The sequence below is a fragment of the Trifolium pratense genome, linkage group LG1 (assembly GCF_020283565.1).
Source record: "Trifolium pratense cultivar HEN17-A07 linkage group LG1, ARS_RC_1.1, whole genome shotgun sequence".
NCBI classification, from domain to species: Eukaryota; Viridiplantae; Streptophyta; class Magnoliopsida; order Fabales; family Fabaceae; genus Trifolium; species Trifolium pratense.
The window spans coordinates 2,097,338-2,115,320 of NC_060059.1; the positions used below are offsets into that span (position 1 = coordinate 2,097,338).

At 33.7% G+C, this 17,983-nt stretch overlaps 2 protein-coding genes across 4 annotated transcripts; one reads left to right on the forward strand and one right to left on the reverse strand.

The window, feature by feature from the left end:
* The first annotated feature begins 7,411 nt into the window (after positions 1-7,411).
* On the forward strand, positions 7,412-8,358 carry LOC123899874 (transcription repressor OFP13). Its single transcript, XM_045951130.1, has one exon. The coding sequence runs from the start codon at positions 7,517-7,519 to the stop codon at positions 8,255-8,257; it is 741 nt and encodes a 246-aa protein (XP_045807086.1). The 5' UTR covers positions 7,412-7,516; the 3' UTR covers positions 8,258-8,358.
* A 6,162-nt stretch (positions 8,359-14,520) lies between these two features.
* LOC123899882 (F-box/LRR-repeat protein 4-like) lies at positions 14,521-16,447 on the reverse strand. 3 transcript variants are annotated; one of them, XM_045951154.1, is made up of 2 exons: positions 14,991-16,447; positions 14,521-14,868 (listed from the first exon to the last, which is right to left on the reverse strand). In XM_045951154.1, exon 1 carries the CDS (start codon positions 16,440-16,442, stop codon positions 15,030-15,032), a length of 1,413 nt encoding a protein of 470 aa, XP_045807110.1. In that variant the 5' UTR covers positions 16,443-16,447; the 3' UTR covers positions 14,521-14,868; positions 14,991-15,029. The 3 variants fall into 3 exon arrangements, with proteins under 3 accessions (XP_045807110.1, XP_045807102.1, XP_045807096.1); XM_045951146.1 differs by having other exon boundaries at positions 14,521-14,873; XM_045951140.1 differs by having other exon boundaries at positions 14,521-14,897.
* Between the last annotated feature and the right edge of the window lie 1,536 nt (positions 16,448-17,983).

A 17,983-nucleotide genomic window follows, 5' to 3' on the forward strand; every position in this document is an offset into this window, starting at 1 on the left:
CGCGCCAGCTGGATGTTATTATTTTCTACTCAATCTTTTGAAGATCTGTTTGAAGAATTATGTCAAGGTTTCTTACAGAGGAAGGCGCACGTGTTTAATGTGTTTCATGAGGCAGCTAAACCCTAGTTTTATTTTCCAAAGGAATTATATTTTTGGAAAATATATTTTTGCGGTTTCAAAAATATAAACTATTGGTTTCAAAAATATATCACTACTGCCGCAATTCTAGAAGCCCTAATTTTGTCTTGAAGCCCAAGTCGTTCTACTACTATAAATACGAAGGCAAGCATATGGTTTCAAGCATCTAAAATCGTGTATTACAAAGCGTGTGTTTTTAGGGATTTTAGAGTGTTAATTGTGAGCCTATCTTGTGTCTCATTGATGCAAGCTTAGGACCTGAGTGTTATTGAGTTGTAAGTGTGAACTTCTCCTAAGCTTTGAAGTACGGAGATTGTTCTATTGTGTTGTGTGGTTTACTCGCAAGCTTTTAAGCAAGAGTGAATCCTAGTTTTTAGGAGTGTGTCTCCAATCGTTGTAATCGTCTGAGTTGAATAGCAGCGCTGTCTGTGTTGCTAAGGTGGGAATTGGGACGGGGTCTCATATCTAGGAGTTCCTAGGTAGAAGGGTCATTGGGTAGTGATTAAGTGAGAAGTTGTAAACGGGTGAGTTTAGCTTCGAAGTAATACTGCTGATAGTGGACTTCATTCCTGGATTGGTATCCCCCAAAGTAGGCTTTAGGCTGAACTGGGTTAACAACTCTCGTGTGTTATTTACTTTACTGTTTGTATTGTTTTATGTTATTTGCTCTGTTTATAGACAAGTGTTGGCGCACCAGTGACAACATCTGTCTACAACAGACAAGTGTTGCTACACCTTGAGCAACACCTGTCCACTGTGTGCCAGGAATTTCAGAGACCACCAGGTAAAAAATTCCCTAGTGCAGGCATGTGAGGGAGCGAAGTCGAATGGGGTAAGCTCATAAGAAGGCTGATTGAAGTGGTTCAAGAATGAATGGAACTGTGGTTCTGTCATGCCATGCTTGCCTAAACAAACCTCCCTTTCTTCCAAGTATATGCTCTTAGGGAGTATTTGAGTTAAGCCAAATTGGCGAGACACCAGGTTTGGGAAGTAGCCAACTAACCCAAAATCTCCAGAGGTCAAGCCAATTCGACAAGACAAGACTGTAGGCATCAAGTAAGCATTCCAAATGCTGTTGGTTACCATCTCGAATTCCGGTGGAGAAGGAAATCTGTGAGTAAACCAAGGAGGACCAAGTGGCCTATCCACAAAGGGAGCAAAGCTAGGCTTGAACTTCTTCAGGCTGAGGAAAGTATTAAAATACTGTTGGAAAGCCACATCATAACCAAGGCCTCTCTCCCTAGGCACCATTCTCGCCAACCTCGTGCCTTCGACTCGACGTGTTCTTGATTCCTCATAGTATGGCTCAGGCAAGAAAAGGTCAAGCTCAGCATGAAAAGTGGCAGTTAGCCATAATTGCAGTAACCAGAAGGGGCCAGCACCTAAAAAGGTGGATCCATCACCTGTTCTTTTAAGATGTTCACAAGCATCCCTCATGGATTCATAAAGACATCCAAGAATAAGCCGAGCGAAGTTGAATTGCTGGCACTCATGTAATTGAATAGCCATAGGGATGAATTTCTTGGCTACTTGGAGAGATTGAGTGCAGAAGACATACTGCGATAGCCATAAGGTTAAGAAAGCGATGTGTTCTTCGTCACTTACTTCATCACTAGTCTTTCGATTCTCCACGATGTATTTAGAGTAAGACTTGTTTCGAAAGTCGAATTTGATGGTGTCGGAAGCTTTGCAAGGATCATAAGTGTCGCCAAGAGGCGATAAGCCAGTAATGGCAGCAACATCCAGCAGTGTAGGAGTCATCATGCCACATTCGAAGTGGAAAGTGTTGGTGGAAGACTCAAAGAAGTGCAAAGCAGCAACAATCATTTCCTGTTGATATTTAAGGCCGGTCCGAGAAAGTTGAATAAGGTCATAAATGCCACAAGCTTGCCAAATGTCAGCTTTGTCACGTTGTACCCTGTCTAACCAGCCAAGGTATTGATCATTCAAAGAAGGAGCTGATCGAAACACTCTGTTAGGCGCCTTGATATAGCTAAAATTATAGGGTTCACTAATGAAAACCCTAGGAACACAAGGTTTATAAACAGGAAAAATAGACAAAACCTTGGAATTCCGACTTTTATCACTTGGTTTGGGTCCCCCAAACGCATGCACAAGATTATCAACAGAATAAGGAAAGATCAATTGATTTTCCCAAAACTTTTGCAAGTCCAGACGCAACGACGGTTCTGGAACCACATCCGTATCGTAAGAAGAAAGAGTGGCGGCGGTCCACTTACCGGCGGAAGGAAGGATTTTTCCAACATTTGAACCTGACGCCATTGATGAAGGTGTAAAGATGGTGTAAAAGAACGGATTAGGGTTAAATTTGGGAATCACAGGTTGTTGAGATAGTTGAGGAGAATTCAAGTGAAAAGAAAAGTAATAACTTGGTGATAAACAGAAAGGTGAGAACAAGAAGTCTTTTGAAAGCAAGAATTCAAGAAAGAATCGCAGAAGATGAAGAAGAAGATGAACAGTTGACAGAGCGAAAATTGGAGAAAAACGCAATAAAGGAAGAATCTGGCTATTTATAGAGGCACACAGATTGAGGAAAATAGCAAATTTTTTCAACTTCCTATGTTGACAAGTGTCCAAACCCCTTGACAGGTAAAAAAAAAAAAAAAAAAAAAAGTTTTGGAGCCAATCCAAAGTTTTGAATGGCAGCCTAAACGATAGGAGAGATAAATGGAAAAGAAAGATATCCATTAATACTTTCAAAAACGCCACTTCCTCTTTCGATAGACACAGTCGAAAATGGCATTTTTGGGGGGCAATTTGTTGGATATAAATTTGGTATTTATCAATTAAATATAATTGGTGGGTCCAATATTTATTTGGAGGTGATATTGTCAAAATGAAACTTTCAAAAGTGGCGTCGAAAGCCAGCTAGGTCGAAGCCAAAAAGCGCTTCGAAAGATATGGATAATGCGCCCAATTTTGGTTCTGCCAGGAAGCTATCGAAAGCGCGAAATCGAACCGATGGAGAGTTGGGCCAAGCCCAAAGAAGGAACAACGAACGGCCCAAAAGGCCTTGGCGCGCGCTGAAGGAATGAAAGATGAAAGTGGAAAACGTGGTCGACGTGGCAAATGGAGGAGCGTCCAGATGATCGAAGAACAGTTACCACTTTGTAGTAGTATTTATAGTAGTTTTTCATTCAGAACAAGGGTCACAAAATTTATACAAACATTCTCTCTAAAAATTCTAAGTACTCAGCGATCGAACGAACGGAATTCGAAGGAGAAATGTATGTTTTGTGAACCATCTTTATTTGTAATTGTTTTTCATTCAATGCAATGCAATTTGTTTTCCAGTAATTTTTTCTAAGTCTGAATCCAGATACTTGCTTGAGAAACTGCTACTTCGAGGCGATTCGAATTAGTTTCTCTTGTATGCTTTAAAATATTTTAATTCCTAAGTGTTCGTTTCCTTATTCAAACGAACCTTCAAACAGTTTTCTTGAAACGAATAAACACAAAATTGTCCTGAGATTTACTAGTTGATCTCGCGAGTTTAAATACTTAAACTAGCGGTTGTTTACCAAATTCCAACGTAAACAGCATGGAACAAAAATCAATATATTGTCATCAAGCTTGGAGCTGGCAACTAGTAGGAAAGATCCAATACCATAGGCAAATTTATACTACAAAAAAATATGCTTAAATATATTTTTCATTCTTAAAATAGGGTAATTATTGCTTAGTTCTTCAAAGTTTTTTTGTCAAACTTAATTGGGTCATCTTTTATAAATAACCATAATTGATCGAACTCTATACTTTTGAATTTTTTTGGCACATGATTATAGTTTTTTATTTCTGAGGATCAATTGAGATCTTTTTTTAAAAAAGGAACCAAAAACTAGAGTAATTGTGTTTTATTAGGATAATTAAAAAACGATAGTTATTCTAAACAAATAAAAGGAAAATATTTGTTGGTACGGCAACCAACAAGCATAATAATCGATAAATTGTTATTTGATGTTTCTTTTCTCTTTGACTCTTTGATTTCTCTCTTCCATATTTTGCTTTCTATTTCGCTATTTATGCGTTGTACGCTTTTCTAATCCAACAAACAACGGTAGTAGATGATTCAATCCCTAAAATAATTCTCTCATATGAATGGTACAAATTTCCATAGAGATTCATTAAGATCTATAATAAAACCAAACTTGTGAAAACACAAGGGCCAAAATTCACATGGAGTTTTGATCACGACCATTAGTGTAATATAGTTTATCAGTCCCTTTAAATTTACGTATCATGAGACTTACGACAATTATTCTTTGTCATGTTTACCCTTAAAAGCTTCATGTCTTTAATTTGATTAGAAATGATGTTGGGACATCTATTAAAATCTCATTTTCAAGCTTGCTAAGTGTTACTATTATGTACAACTAAACCATTATTTTAGGACCCATTATCACATGGACCAATGTACAAGCCTTTGTTTAGTCACAAACAAAACAGGTGGATTATTTAGTCTAATATGATAATGGAGAAGGTTTGGATAAGAGATCCCAACTCACTAGCTAAGCTTGATGGACTCATCAACTTGATTGGTTCAATGGATACCGTCCGATCAGAAGGTGGTTGCAACAATGCCAGCAAATTAATTTAAAACAATTTGTCTTCAATGGTATTCTAGTTAACTAGAAAACAAAATTGATCTTCAAATATATAAAAGGTTATCAAAAAAATTTTACATTTGTTTTGTTATATTAAAAATAGGATATGCAACAATTATTACCTACGTATTTTGTTCCGGACTGGACCAAGGTCCAACACACGCGGCTTAAGCACTCTTGGTTCAACCCAACACAACTCTCTCGCGGAAGCTTCCTTGTACGCCAAGTATAACAGGCACAATAGTTTATTATACATCACCTGCAGTGGATGCACTCGTCCTACGCTCACATAAACCGATATTTGTAATTTTAGAGCAAATCTTGGAAAATGCCTCAAGCAACTGAAATTCATTAGCTTAACTTAAAGTCAACACGATCCATTCCAACAAAAGTAAGCACTAGCACCTTTTCGAGAGGATTAGTCAACTTTGGGAAATGTATATATGGATTATGATCATCAAAATTTGAAAAACAATGTATACGTATAATTAAATTATCAATAATTTGTAAAGCACTATGCTGCAACAAAGTGGTGGAATTTCTATTTTATTAGTGGCCAACAAACATTCATGTATACAGAATGTAATGCATTATACATGTATAATAAAAAATGTATACAGTAATAGTATCATGTATGTATAGTTCTAATTCTTTTTAGCCATTCACACATTACACATATGAGTCAACTAGCACGATTTAGCACTATACAATATTTTCAATTGTAATATTATTCTTGATTTTCTTACCCTAGTTTTCTTGCAATATTTTTTTGTCCATCAAACCAATTTTTCTTGTCATCTTATTTGCTTTCAATATTTCTCTTCTCTTTATCGCTGTGACTTTGTGGAAGCAACAAATCATAAAGTTACGAGATCTCAACATCGTCACTAAGTTTTCCAAACACGTACATTATGAAAGAAGAAAAAAAAAAGAATAGAAAATTTGATATTGCTAAGACTTCAATATTGAATATTGTTCAACCATAAAATAAAATTTTGAGTAAAAAGTGAAGTAGAAATTATATCATATGATATCTGTCATTGTATCCAAATGAGAGGTTATTCATTGAATGTGACAGGGATATATAGTATAGTATATGAGGTAAAAACAATAAAAAAAAAAGTTCCTAATAAATACATAGGCTAGTTTTTTAGATCTCAAAACCATCCTTTTCAAATAAATAAATACATTATGCGTGATGCAACCGTTCCTTCTTTAAAAACATCACAAGATTTCACCTTCTTTCTCATTTCATATACATCTAGCTAGTTCTAGCTACTAGCAAAATTTTCATAGTCTCAATCTCTATTCCAACCACAAACATTTCATTTATAGTAATTAATATGCATATATGTCTTTTTCACCTAATTTAACTTATATTTTATAACTTACTCATTTACCTTTGTTTTCTAAATTTTTGCATCTCTCAACTACACTGAAAAGTTGGGGAAATTTGCCTAATTTTGCTATAAATGAATAATGGTTTAATTTTAAATGCCAATGATGTACACATCTGTTTCTTGGTCTAGTGTTAGTAATTTCTTATCTTTGTTCTTTAAAAAGAAATAAAAATGGCCTCACGAGGTCAAAAACATATGACAATAATAAATGCAATCTTACCGGTTATTATTTTTTTAAAAATGTAAATGTAAGTTGTTTTCGGTTGGTAAAGTTTCATTTCATCTTAGATTTTACAATGACATATGAGTTAGAATTTCGGTGTCAAGGATCTCGTCGATGATGAATAACATCTAAGTACATTTGTTAGCGTTCTCTAAACATCGGTCAGAATTGTATGCAAATTGTTTGTACTCGAAAGATTTATAGTTATCCGATTAAGATTAGACGACTTAAATTTCAAGTAGATTTTATTATTAAATCTAAAAGCTAACATCAAATTTGGAGAACCCCTTAGGACAATTTGTTATTTCAAGACATTAGACTCAAATGTATAATGAGCTCCAACTATGACGAATTACTCGGGAACCCGAGTTCGATTCCTGATGGAAATAATTTTTTGTCAAACTTTACTTATTTGGTGGCCGAACTCTTGATTACTGGAACACCATTCCCTTGACAACCATAGGGTTAATGCCCAAAAAAATAATCTGGATCCTTCGATCTTAATTGAACGACCACAAATCTTCTGACTATAAGATTGAATGCAATCCGAATCACTCTGAATATTAAAGCTTTGATAAAAAACTAATGAGTCCCCGAAACTCAACTATCTGATCTTTTTATTATTATTTTTTGATTGTAAATATCTAACTTTTTTTTTTCACCATCAGTATTCGGTCCACTGGACCGCATAATCTGGTTCGGGGTTAGTTTTGCCATCAAGTGGTTCCAGCCTCCTCCCGATCGCAATTGTGAGAAATTGAACTGCGGTTCTTCATACCAAATTTAACGTCAATCACCACTGAATCAACTATCTATCGAATTATACTATTATATTTTTTATAAGAAGATATGAGGCTGACACTTCTGAAAAGAGTGCTGTTACATTCAGTTGTTGATGTGTGCATTGAATATCATTGAATTTTACAAACCTACAAATTAAATTCACACATGAAAGCACCTACCAGACCCCATTACTTTGTCATATTCTTTTGCTTCCTTTGCTTTAAATACTCACACTTCTCATCCAATTTATTACAAACACCAAACCAAACCAAGACTCTCTTCATCTCATACAAATTCATTACAAACCTCTCTCTCTCTCTCTTTACTCTTCACACCCCTCTCACACAATGGGAAAGAAAAATTTGAAACTAACTTCTCTTTTCAAAACCAAAGAATCACATCCATGGAAATTCTTGCCCTCTTGTAATCATCATCCAAAAACTGTTTCTTTTAGAACTGGTGTTGATGATGACATATTCAAAACAGTTAATTCTGTTTTTTTCGACCAAACCGAAAACAACATTATTGAAACACCAAAATCATGGTTCACAACATCATCAGAATCTGCAAGTTTCTCAACACAATCAGAAGAATATTGTTTCTACAACGACGGCGAATCATTAGAGACATTGGTTGCCGGAGTTAAGTCGGAGAGGTCATCTGAAAGACTGTTTTTCGAAGCAGAAGACACGAGTTCGATCTTGGAAAAGGCGAAAGCGGATAGTTTTCCGTTTAAAGAAAGTGTTGTGTTAGCTATGGAATCAGATGATCCATATAAAGATTTTAAGAGATCAATGGAAGAAATGGTTGAGTCACATGGTGTGAAAGATTGGGAAGGTTTGGAAGAGCTTTTGAGTTGGTATTTAAGAGTTAATGGTAAAAATAATCATGGTTTTATTGTTGGTGCTTTTGTTGATTTGTTGATTAGTTTAGCAGGTTCTAATTCTAATAATGATTCTAATTCTGATTTAACTTTATATTCTTCTGCTGTTTCTTCTTTTGGTTCTTCTTCACCTTTGTACCTATGTGAGAGACAGAATGAGATTACTGAGATTGTTGAAGATAATAATAATGTAACAGCTTCTTAGTATATTAGTTAGATATGTAGTTTTAACTTCTTTTTTTGTTTTGTTATTTGTACATTTTGTAGATTGAAAGAAAATTTAAAGACAATTAAATTATGATTATCTTGTTGCGTGGTTTTAACTTTTAAGCTCTAATTGTTTTTAGAAAATGCTAACCAGTACCTCTGGACAATAGTTAGCATGATCCGTAAATTTTATTATTTTTGACAGAGTGTGAGAAAATCACATGAAACTCACACGCACAAAAACAAGAGATGATACCCCAAAATATGTCCTGCATTGTCAATTAAGTTAGGCTTTAGGGATTTTTTTGTAGACTTATGGTTATGGATGGAGCAGATATGCATATCACATGGAACTGAATGCTAACCATAACTGATCAGCTAGCTATAAATTTGTTGACGTTACGGACAACATTGGGAGTGCCGTTACAGATATGTTGTAGGAGGGAGAAGTGGTCATGAGTGTTTTACCAACGGAGATAGTATATTTAACGTTACTTAAAGTCTTAAACTGGTAGTGAAACCCATCTTATGTGTCAATATGTTTTCATATTAGATTAGTCACCACATTTAAGCTATGTTTTTTATAATAATTTTTCAAAAATAGCATATAACTTTTGACGGAAAAAAAAGTTATATGCGGTTATAATTTAAGTAATTTACGAGGTTATAATTTATCATTTTTCTTCTGATTTTACTCCCGCCGTTTTACATGAAAATTCTAAATATTAATTAAACATTTTTTTTTATATTATTTCATACATATATAAGTTAATTTATTTCGTTCCTATAATACTTTTTTTTTTGTTACAATGCGTACTTATAATACTACTATAATAAAATAGTAAAATAAAATAGAATATGCAAAAAAAAATTCTAATCTAAATACTACTTAAAATAGGAATCTATCTTTTGTTATATTTAGTTGTTCATCTGCAAAATTACTTTGGATGGATGAGGAGTTTTTTCTTTTAATTATTTTTTATTATTGAAAAAGTACAAAATAATTTTTTTGCTTTTGTTAACTACAATAATAAATTGTCTTATAATATGTAACAAAAGAACCCATATATGATGCTCAAAGGACAATTTTTTTTGTCCCTCTCGTTGAATATGTAGTCGTATTGTTGGACTTTGTTTGAAGTCTCACGTTAGTTAGATTTCCCAGATATGAAGTGTATAAATATGCGAGGATAATTTCACTCTGAGTTAGCTTTTGAGATTGAGATTCAAATATATTTTATATATTATCAGAGTCAGATTAAAAACTGCAATGTGAACATTTGATCGAGTCCCATGAAAATATGGAATTGTGGTTTGACCTTTAGGGGTTGTGTGAACAAAATGGTAACAAATGCTAACAAGTAACTCAAAACACTAAATAAGAAACAAAGTTTTTTTTTTAAAAAATAAAATAAAATAAACCTTAAGAAATTTAATTTTAATTTTTTTTCAATACAAAACTTTTATTTTATTTTCTTTTTTGGTTCTGTAACAAATGACCCCGGGATCCTTGTATCAATTAGGGCCGCTTGTGATATTTATTTTAGTCTATAAACTTGTGACTTGTTAGGCAGCATGACTATAGTTTTAGGAATGTGGTTTATCTCATCGGTTAGGAAGTTTTTCTTTTAAAAGAGAAATTGTTAGTAAGTTAATTGTTATGTTAGTTTTTCTCTTTATCAAATCTTGAATCTTAACCTTCAACTCCTTAACTCTTTGCTCAATCAGTTGAGCTACCTATCCCACCCTCGATTAGAAAGTTTGTTGTCTGTCTAAAGTGGATGGCGGGATTGCTCTTCGACAAGCACATATCATGAATAAGGCTTTCTTGACGAAAATGCTTTGGAACTTGATTAGTAACACGTGTTACCGATGGTTCAAACACTCTTGACTGGGGAGGAATTAATACTCATCAGTTCACTTTCCAAATTGCTTATATAATGCAACACCAAAATTATCCATTTGAAGGGGAAGATTGGAAGGCCATATTGGCTCAACTCATGTATGACTTCATCTTGTTCATTCCAAAATGTATTAGTAGCTTAAAACGACCAAATTAATTGGTTTTAAAGTTCAGACACTAAACAGTTTTATTTAGATCAGCTTTATGTGAATACTCTTCATTTTTAAATGTATGTTTTGATAGAGAAATAGAAAATTTCATTATTAGTGATATTTTAAAGTTTTAACAATACCATGTCATTTAAAAATTTGATGAAAAAGTAGAGACTAAAATTGACAGCAAAATATTTGAGACACAAGCTTGAAGATTATTGTTGTAATTAAGAACTAAACAAAAGTTGGTATATTTAACCCAAAAAATAAATAAAGAACTTGGTGGTTCACCACTACTACTTCAGGTCACATGTGAATTGTGATTATGGAAATTGCAATTTGACTCTTATTATAAATCTAAGTTGCAACTATAAAGGGACACAAATAAGTCCGAGATTGCTTTCATCTATAGTTTTTGGTCCATGATAATGATATTGTTTTCTTGATACCTCAACCTCACTAAGTTAGTGGGTTTTTGTTATTTTGATAATGTTGTTATTTTTGTTTAGTGGCAAATATATACCTCAACCTCACTGGTAATGTATATATATATCATATGTATGATTGTGTTCATTTATTCTTGCTTAAGACTTGTTCCTTTCAATAAAGGTAAAGCAGAGTGGGTTAATTTCTCATTTATCCCCAAAAAGAATTAATGAATAATTTTTTAGTTTACTGAAAGAAAAAAACTAAATTATGAATTATTCTATTGATAAGCTTTGTTTGTTTGGGCTAAATAATTGGTTTACAAAACCTCTTTAAAATTAATTAATAACTACTAATTTGTAAACCAATTATTTAGCCCAAAAAGAGCTCATCAATAGAATTAAAAGTCAGTCAGGCCAAACATAACATAATTAATTAATAAAAAGTTAGTCTAAACTCTAAACACAATACTAGTAGTTAAAGTGAAAAGAATCTTTCATATTGAAAATTCTACATGAGCTATATCTCTCAATCTTTTTAAAAGATGTTAATACAATATTTTTAGTTTGTAACATGTGTTAATACAATCGCGTCCATTTTTTTTTATATTGTGAAAAAAGTGATAATATAAAAATTTCATATATCTATAACAATATATAAAAGGGATAGGGGAGTTTGGACTGACTTTTTATTTGGTCCATTTTGCCCTTCACTATCATTTGAAATAGTACTTAACAATAATACCAACAATACCTTTGATTTTTTTTAGTAGCAACAAAAAAAAATTATTTATAAACTCACAATAACATAAGACATATCTTTTTTTTCCGACATAAGTTAGACATAGGCAGGCGCGGTTGCCTGGCCCGCTAGTGATAATAATGTCAATATCTTTTTATGTTTGTGAGATTTACAATCACACGTAAACCAAGTCCAAGTGCATACAAAAACAGTTTTAACACATACACAAACTCAATTCAGGTACAACCTTCAATTTCTAAATGTTACGGGAACTCGATTTGCATAGGTGTGTGAATTTAGTTATGTGCTACCAAATACCAATAAGTTCTGAATTTAATTACAGGCAGTACGTGAACTAAATTCATGTCCGCCTATGTTATCTTTTTTTACGTCAAAATCCGTATTATGGTTTAAGAGTTCACATACTCATCCAATTAGAGGTTTGGGATGCACTTACGTCAATGGAATTTAATGTATACATATATGAACTGAATTAGCACATGGATGCGTTAATTGAATTCATGTATGTGTATATTTTTTCAAGACTAAGTGATGTATTTGTGAACTTAGTTCATCTCAGTTTTTATGAACTTCCTTCATGTGGGTATACGTGAAGTCAGCTCACACATACCCCTACTATAGCGAAAAAACTAGAATGCAAAAAACATGCAGAAGCTTGCGGAAAAAATGTGTTCAGATTCAAAATATGAGAGGAAGAGAAAGACAAAAGAAGATGAAAATGAAAATAAGTGGAAGAAGGAGACGGGAGGAAGAAGGAGGAAAGGAATAGAAAGGGAAATTAGAAAAGGCTGATGGCTCAAAATTTGCAAAGGGGTTAGGGGTATTTTACGTCTATTTAGAGTATAACGGGAAATTCATGTAGATTCGGAGAAATATTTTTAATATCCATGATCCCATTTTTTCTTCTCCCTCTTCACTGATGCTTTTGCCCTCCACCACGGTCCCCCATCCCCAACCAAATAAAATTAACATTGTCGTCATCCTTATTCACCGACCATACTCTGATGTAAAAAAACCAATACATAGGAATTGTTGTGATTGGAAACCTATACACCAAAAAATCATCAATATAAAATTAACAATGGTCTGCATCCCAGTAGTGCCATTCACAGCAAATGCAGGAACCTCTGAACATCCCCTCGTCATTGTGAACTCAGCTTGCTCCACCAGCCTCTTCTTTCTCGTCATGGCAAATGGAAATGGGATAATCCCTAGCTGTATCATGTATGCCTTCTATATAAATAATGTAATTTATTTATTATTTTCCCATTTTTTAAATATTTATCATGCATGCCTCTTATTGTTTACCAAAGCAAGTTATATCTATTAAAGCATGTGTTTATATGTGTTATATCCTATATGTGCGCATTTGTATAGATTTATCAAACATTTTACTTGATTGATACTAATATAATAGACTTATCAACAAACATGTATTTAAAATTTAAGCTTAAGAGTTAAGAGGGTGCAAGGAACTAACCATATCTATAGAGAGAGCATTGTGCTTATATCCGCAGCAAGAATGACATTGTTATATCATATTCATATCTGTCACAGAAACAGAAGAAGAAAAAGAAAAAAAATCAAACAGTTTTTCAGGCATTTCATCATTCAGTTGGTGTGCATTTAGTTAAAGATCCTTCCAACAACATAATACTACCTAGAGGAAGAAGCTACAAATCATCATAATATGAATGAATGATAACAATAGAAGTGTTAAATCAGTAATCAAAGTTAGAATACTACCTGTTGCCATGATCAAGCTATATCTGAAAGAGTGCGGCCGGCATTGCTGAGGGAAGGGAAAGGAGAGTGAGTTGTGTTTTGAATGGAGCAAGGGATTTCTTGAGGATGAAGAAACCATTGAACGAACTTCATTAGTATTAGTATAAGCTGGTAGGTATAATAAAACTAGAGTTTGTATGTTGGCATTATGAATATGTCTGAATCCACCGGTGCCGAAAACTATTGTTGTCCATATTTATATTGTTTTATCTCAAACATAACACCAAATTGATGAAATGTTGGTTTGTTTCTCTCATGCAGCTTTTGCACACTCTACCAATCTCTCCAACAATATCATAGTTGTCATCAAGGTCGATCTCATCTCTTCCTCCGTGACAACTCTGACTCAAGAAATAATAATATAGCACAAACGAAGCATAAAAATAAGTTGAATATAAAATCATTTACAAATTCCTCCAAAAAGAATTAATACAGCCAGGAACTAAAAAAATCTAGGCCCAAACAGAAAAAATAAAAAAGCTAAGAATAAGAGGTCAGCTTAAACTGACAATGAGTGGCTAAACAAACCGCTGAAAAAACCAGAAACCTTCTGCCTAATCACAAAAAACGCAACACTACAACAGGATACAAAAACCAGAAAAAACACAACTCACTGCGGCATACAAATCACCGGTACACTCATCCAAAAAGACAATGGTGCACTTTATCCTAACTCAAAAACCAACGCCATGACAAAACTTTAATTTCTTCTACCACAACGTTATAGTCAATTGGTCATCCGTTCGGTCGTCGAAAGGCTTGTATACAAATGAAGCAATAATCCATAACCACTAATAGAAGATACTAACTATATAACTAAAGTTTGTCCCCTTAAAAAAATGTAACAAAAGCTTTTACATTTCTGCCAAAAGGTATGTATAGCTTATAACATGAAACCATATTGAAACCAAGCTACAATTACTTCCTACAAAACATGGAGATCAAATTAAGCATATACGGTATTTACTATCTGAACAATAATTCACCCTGTCTTCCTTAATTACTGTAAATGTAATTTTCACCTTCTGTTCATAGCAATATATAATTTCTCCGAACCTTAATACAAACTAGAAGTTTGACAGGGCTATATTATTGTCATGACATATTGATAAAAAGGCTTAGTAACAATCAATTAGAGCTATATTAATAAAAACCAAAATTGTTTTTGATAACTGATATCATGACATATTGATAGCACCAGAAGAATGATTATAATGAACAATTCAAGAGATATGGTTTGAACTTGAATAATTAATATTGTAAAAACTAATAGAGCACAAAGAGTGCTAGGAGTTTGAAATACATAAAATAAAAAACACCTAACTGAGAAAGGTTTTACAGAAAAATAAATAGAACCCAATAGGAAAGGACTTTGAAAATCAAATAGCCATATGAAACTCCCAAAAACATTTGATGCCAACAAATAATGATTTAGCCACTCGCCAAATTCTTTGACAACCACATCTGCAAGCTTCCCCTGATGTAGCATGACTCACAACTCAGCAAAACCCAACCAAAGTTGCATTAGCATCTTTAATTTCCTTTAGCTTCTTCAAATGTCTTCCAATGGATTTTGAATCCCTTCCCTCATATTGTCAAAGAAGTATAAACTAATCAAGTTTAACTACTAAATTATCTTCCAATTCAGAGTTTAAAAAGGTAATTTAACACACAAGGAAATCTAAAGAACCAAAAAATCTCACATTTCAGAGTTTAAACTTCACCAGTGCAGTTTGAGAATGCTACGAATAGCAAACAAGGCATCTTTGACGCGAGAAGAGTTCCCTTTCTATGTCACTGAAACAATAACAAGCTGGAGCAATTATCTTTCTCAATGATGGCCTTGATAATACCATTGAGGCAACGACATTAGGATGCACTTTTTCACACCTCATTAAATTGATCTCTCTAAGTTGTGTGCAGTTTTCTACAACATGCTTTACCCCTTTCTCTGTGACATTACAACAACGTTCCAGTAACAGTTGCAAAAGCCCACGACAACTCTTTGAGATCATATAGAGCGCTTCATCATCAACATCTGTACGTGACAAGTTCAATACCTCCAGTTTGGGAACTTCAAAGTTCATTCCACGCAGCTTCATTCTTGAATAAGAAGCTACGTTCAATTGTCTAATCTCAGAACAACTTCGTAAAACTCGACAAATAGCTTCTTCAGGTATGTAACCGCCATAGCTCAAATCAAGCAGCTGTAAATTGGGGAAAATGGAAGCAAATATTTTGATGTTTTCATCCTCAAACCATGAAATGGAAGCAAGGCGGAGAGACTTTAATTGAGGGCTTACAGCAAACAATGTTGCACAGTCTTTCCGTTCAAAATATTTGTAAAAGGATAAAGACCTCAAAGTTGGGGTCTCACGGAGAGCAAAAGCAATACCGGCATGGGTTATTTGAAGACAATAAAATATGTTGGCCTCTTCGAGAAGCTTGCAGTTCTTGAACAAGTGGAAAACCGATTGATCGTTGATGTAGTCATGATTAGTGAGATTAATCTTTCGGAGTTTGAAAAGTGCTGATGAAAGAACCTCTATTCCATTGAGTAAGCTTTCGTGATTTTGTAAATTATATGGGTAACTAAGGTCGAGTTCTTCGAGCAAAGGGAAACAATCTGCAATGAGGAAGAGATCATCGCCATGGAGATAACTAATGAAAGAACATGTGAGTGAGATCAAAGTTGTAATATTTTGGGACAAAACTCGCAACCCATTTGCAGGAAAGGTGGTTTGGTGGGAGAGTTTGAGTAATTTGAGGTTCAATGGGAAAAGAGAGATTTGACAGAGAATTGTGTTGACGTCATCTTTTTGGTGGCAGCTGAGGTTAAGAGAGTTGATGCTGGAGAATCTATTGAAGAAGCGAGGAAGTAAATGGCGTGGTTGAAAATCACCGACAGTGAGTGAGAATACGAGACAGTTGGTGATAGAGAGAAATTGTTTGGACACGACCGAGAGAGACTTCAAGCAGCTGTGGTTGTCGTCGTCGTTGATGAGGAATTTGAAGATAGATTCCCAACACTCATCAGGTAAATAAAAATCTGTTGCTGCAACTAGTTTTACTCTTGTGGAAGAATGCAATTGTTTGATAGTGTTTCTTTGCATCAGGTAATTGAGGACTGATATTAATTGCCACAGATGAGTCATCCTGCAATTTGTGAAGGTAAGAACATATTTGAGAATGGGAATGGGATTGGGTGATATATAAAAGTGACAAAATCAACCAAAAAAAATAATGGGAGTAATTACTTTTGCTGCCCTACTGGTTACCCAAACACTATTCGCGACTTAAATAGCAGAAGGCTTTTTTTCTTTCCCCAAAACACCTTATTTTTACGCATCCGTTGCTTAAGTGAGTAACCAATAGGGTGGCAAGAGTAGCTCTCAAAAACAATTGGGTTATTCATTCACATCACTAGAACTTCTCAAATGGGCATAGACCCAACAATTTTACACTCTCAATAACCAATATTGTGATTCACTTACTTCATCGAGACAGAGGAGATTGAGCGAGGCTACGAGTGATTGTGCGAGACCGAGATGGTGACTGGTGAGGAGAGGTGCGATATGTTATGGGGAAAAAGGTGCACGAATTAATAGGGGGCAGATAGGCGGCGGGCCAACGATTCTTTAAGATTCCGTCTTATGAAAAACCTGTCAGATAAAAAACTCTAGAATCCATCAGATTTTCTGTCCTCAAGGCTACAATAGTTTAGCTTAAATAACAGTGAAAAATAAAAATAACAAATTTCCTAATAGATAGTAAAAGAAAATAACACATCCTAAAATAAAAATATAAAAAAAAATCTACCTAAAAGATAGTAAAATAAAATAACACATCTAGCTAAAATAAAAATACAACAAATCTAGCTAAAATATAAAATACTGAATAAATCATCCTACATCACATGAGGGGGTAAACCAGAGAATCATATGTCAACATTTTTTTAATGAGAGGGATAAACCAAAACTTGCTTATTTTGCAAGGGTAAAAACCTATTTACCCAGTTTTAAATAATCAATTCGTCTATATAACTTTGCGAGTTTCTTTATTTTCGTGCCTATATCTTTATTTGTTTAAAAAAATCTTAAATGTGTAAATATTTTTGGTTATGTTTCCTGGCATTAAAGTTTGTTAAAAAAAATGCATATGTGGTAAACAATGCATGAATAATTTTATACATCCTTATGTGATTCTAACTGAATCAAATCTACGCAACAGATGTTACTTTTGCAACTTGTTGTTTCAACCAAGACAGTCAAAATCACCTGACAATTTATTAAATCAAATGGGAAAAGTCTTAAATTTACAAGGTACTACCCACAAAATGTAAGCATTTTCCTTATGATGTCACCTGATAATCACAAGATTAAAAGGCATCCCTTAGTGTGAGAACAAACTCACAAGCAACCTAAATTAGCATGAAATATATTCAAAGAGCATGATAAAAGAAAATTATTGTAGAAACTTATAACAATAAACTCAAACATCATAATCATGCTATAAATCAAATATTTAATTTCAATTAAAATTAAATCCTTATATATACCAAAAAATATTCATACTACAATTGATTCACATATACTAAATGATTATTTAAATAAATGAATGAAAATTCTATACTTGTGTTTTCCAAAATAGAAGGAAACCAAAACTTTATATTCTATAAATAAACAAATAATTATAG

What these genes read in the sequence shown, in the direction of transcription:
- LOC123899882 (XM_045951154.1), bottom strand. Translation starts at nt 16,442, where the DNA reads ATGACTCATCTGTGGCAATTAATATCAGTCCTCAATTACCTGATGCAA.
- LOC123899874 (XM_045951130.1), top strand. Translation starts at nt 7,517, where the DNA reads ATGGGAAAGAAAAATTTGAAACTAACTTCTCTTTTCAAAACCAAAGAA.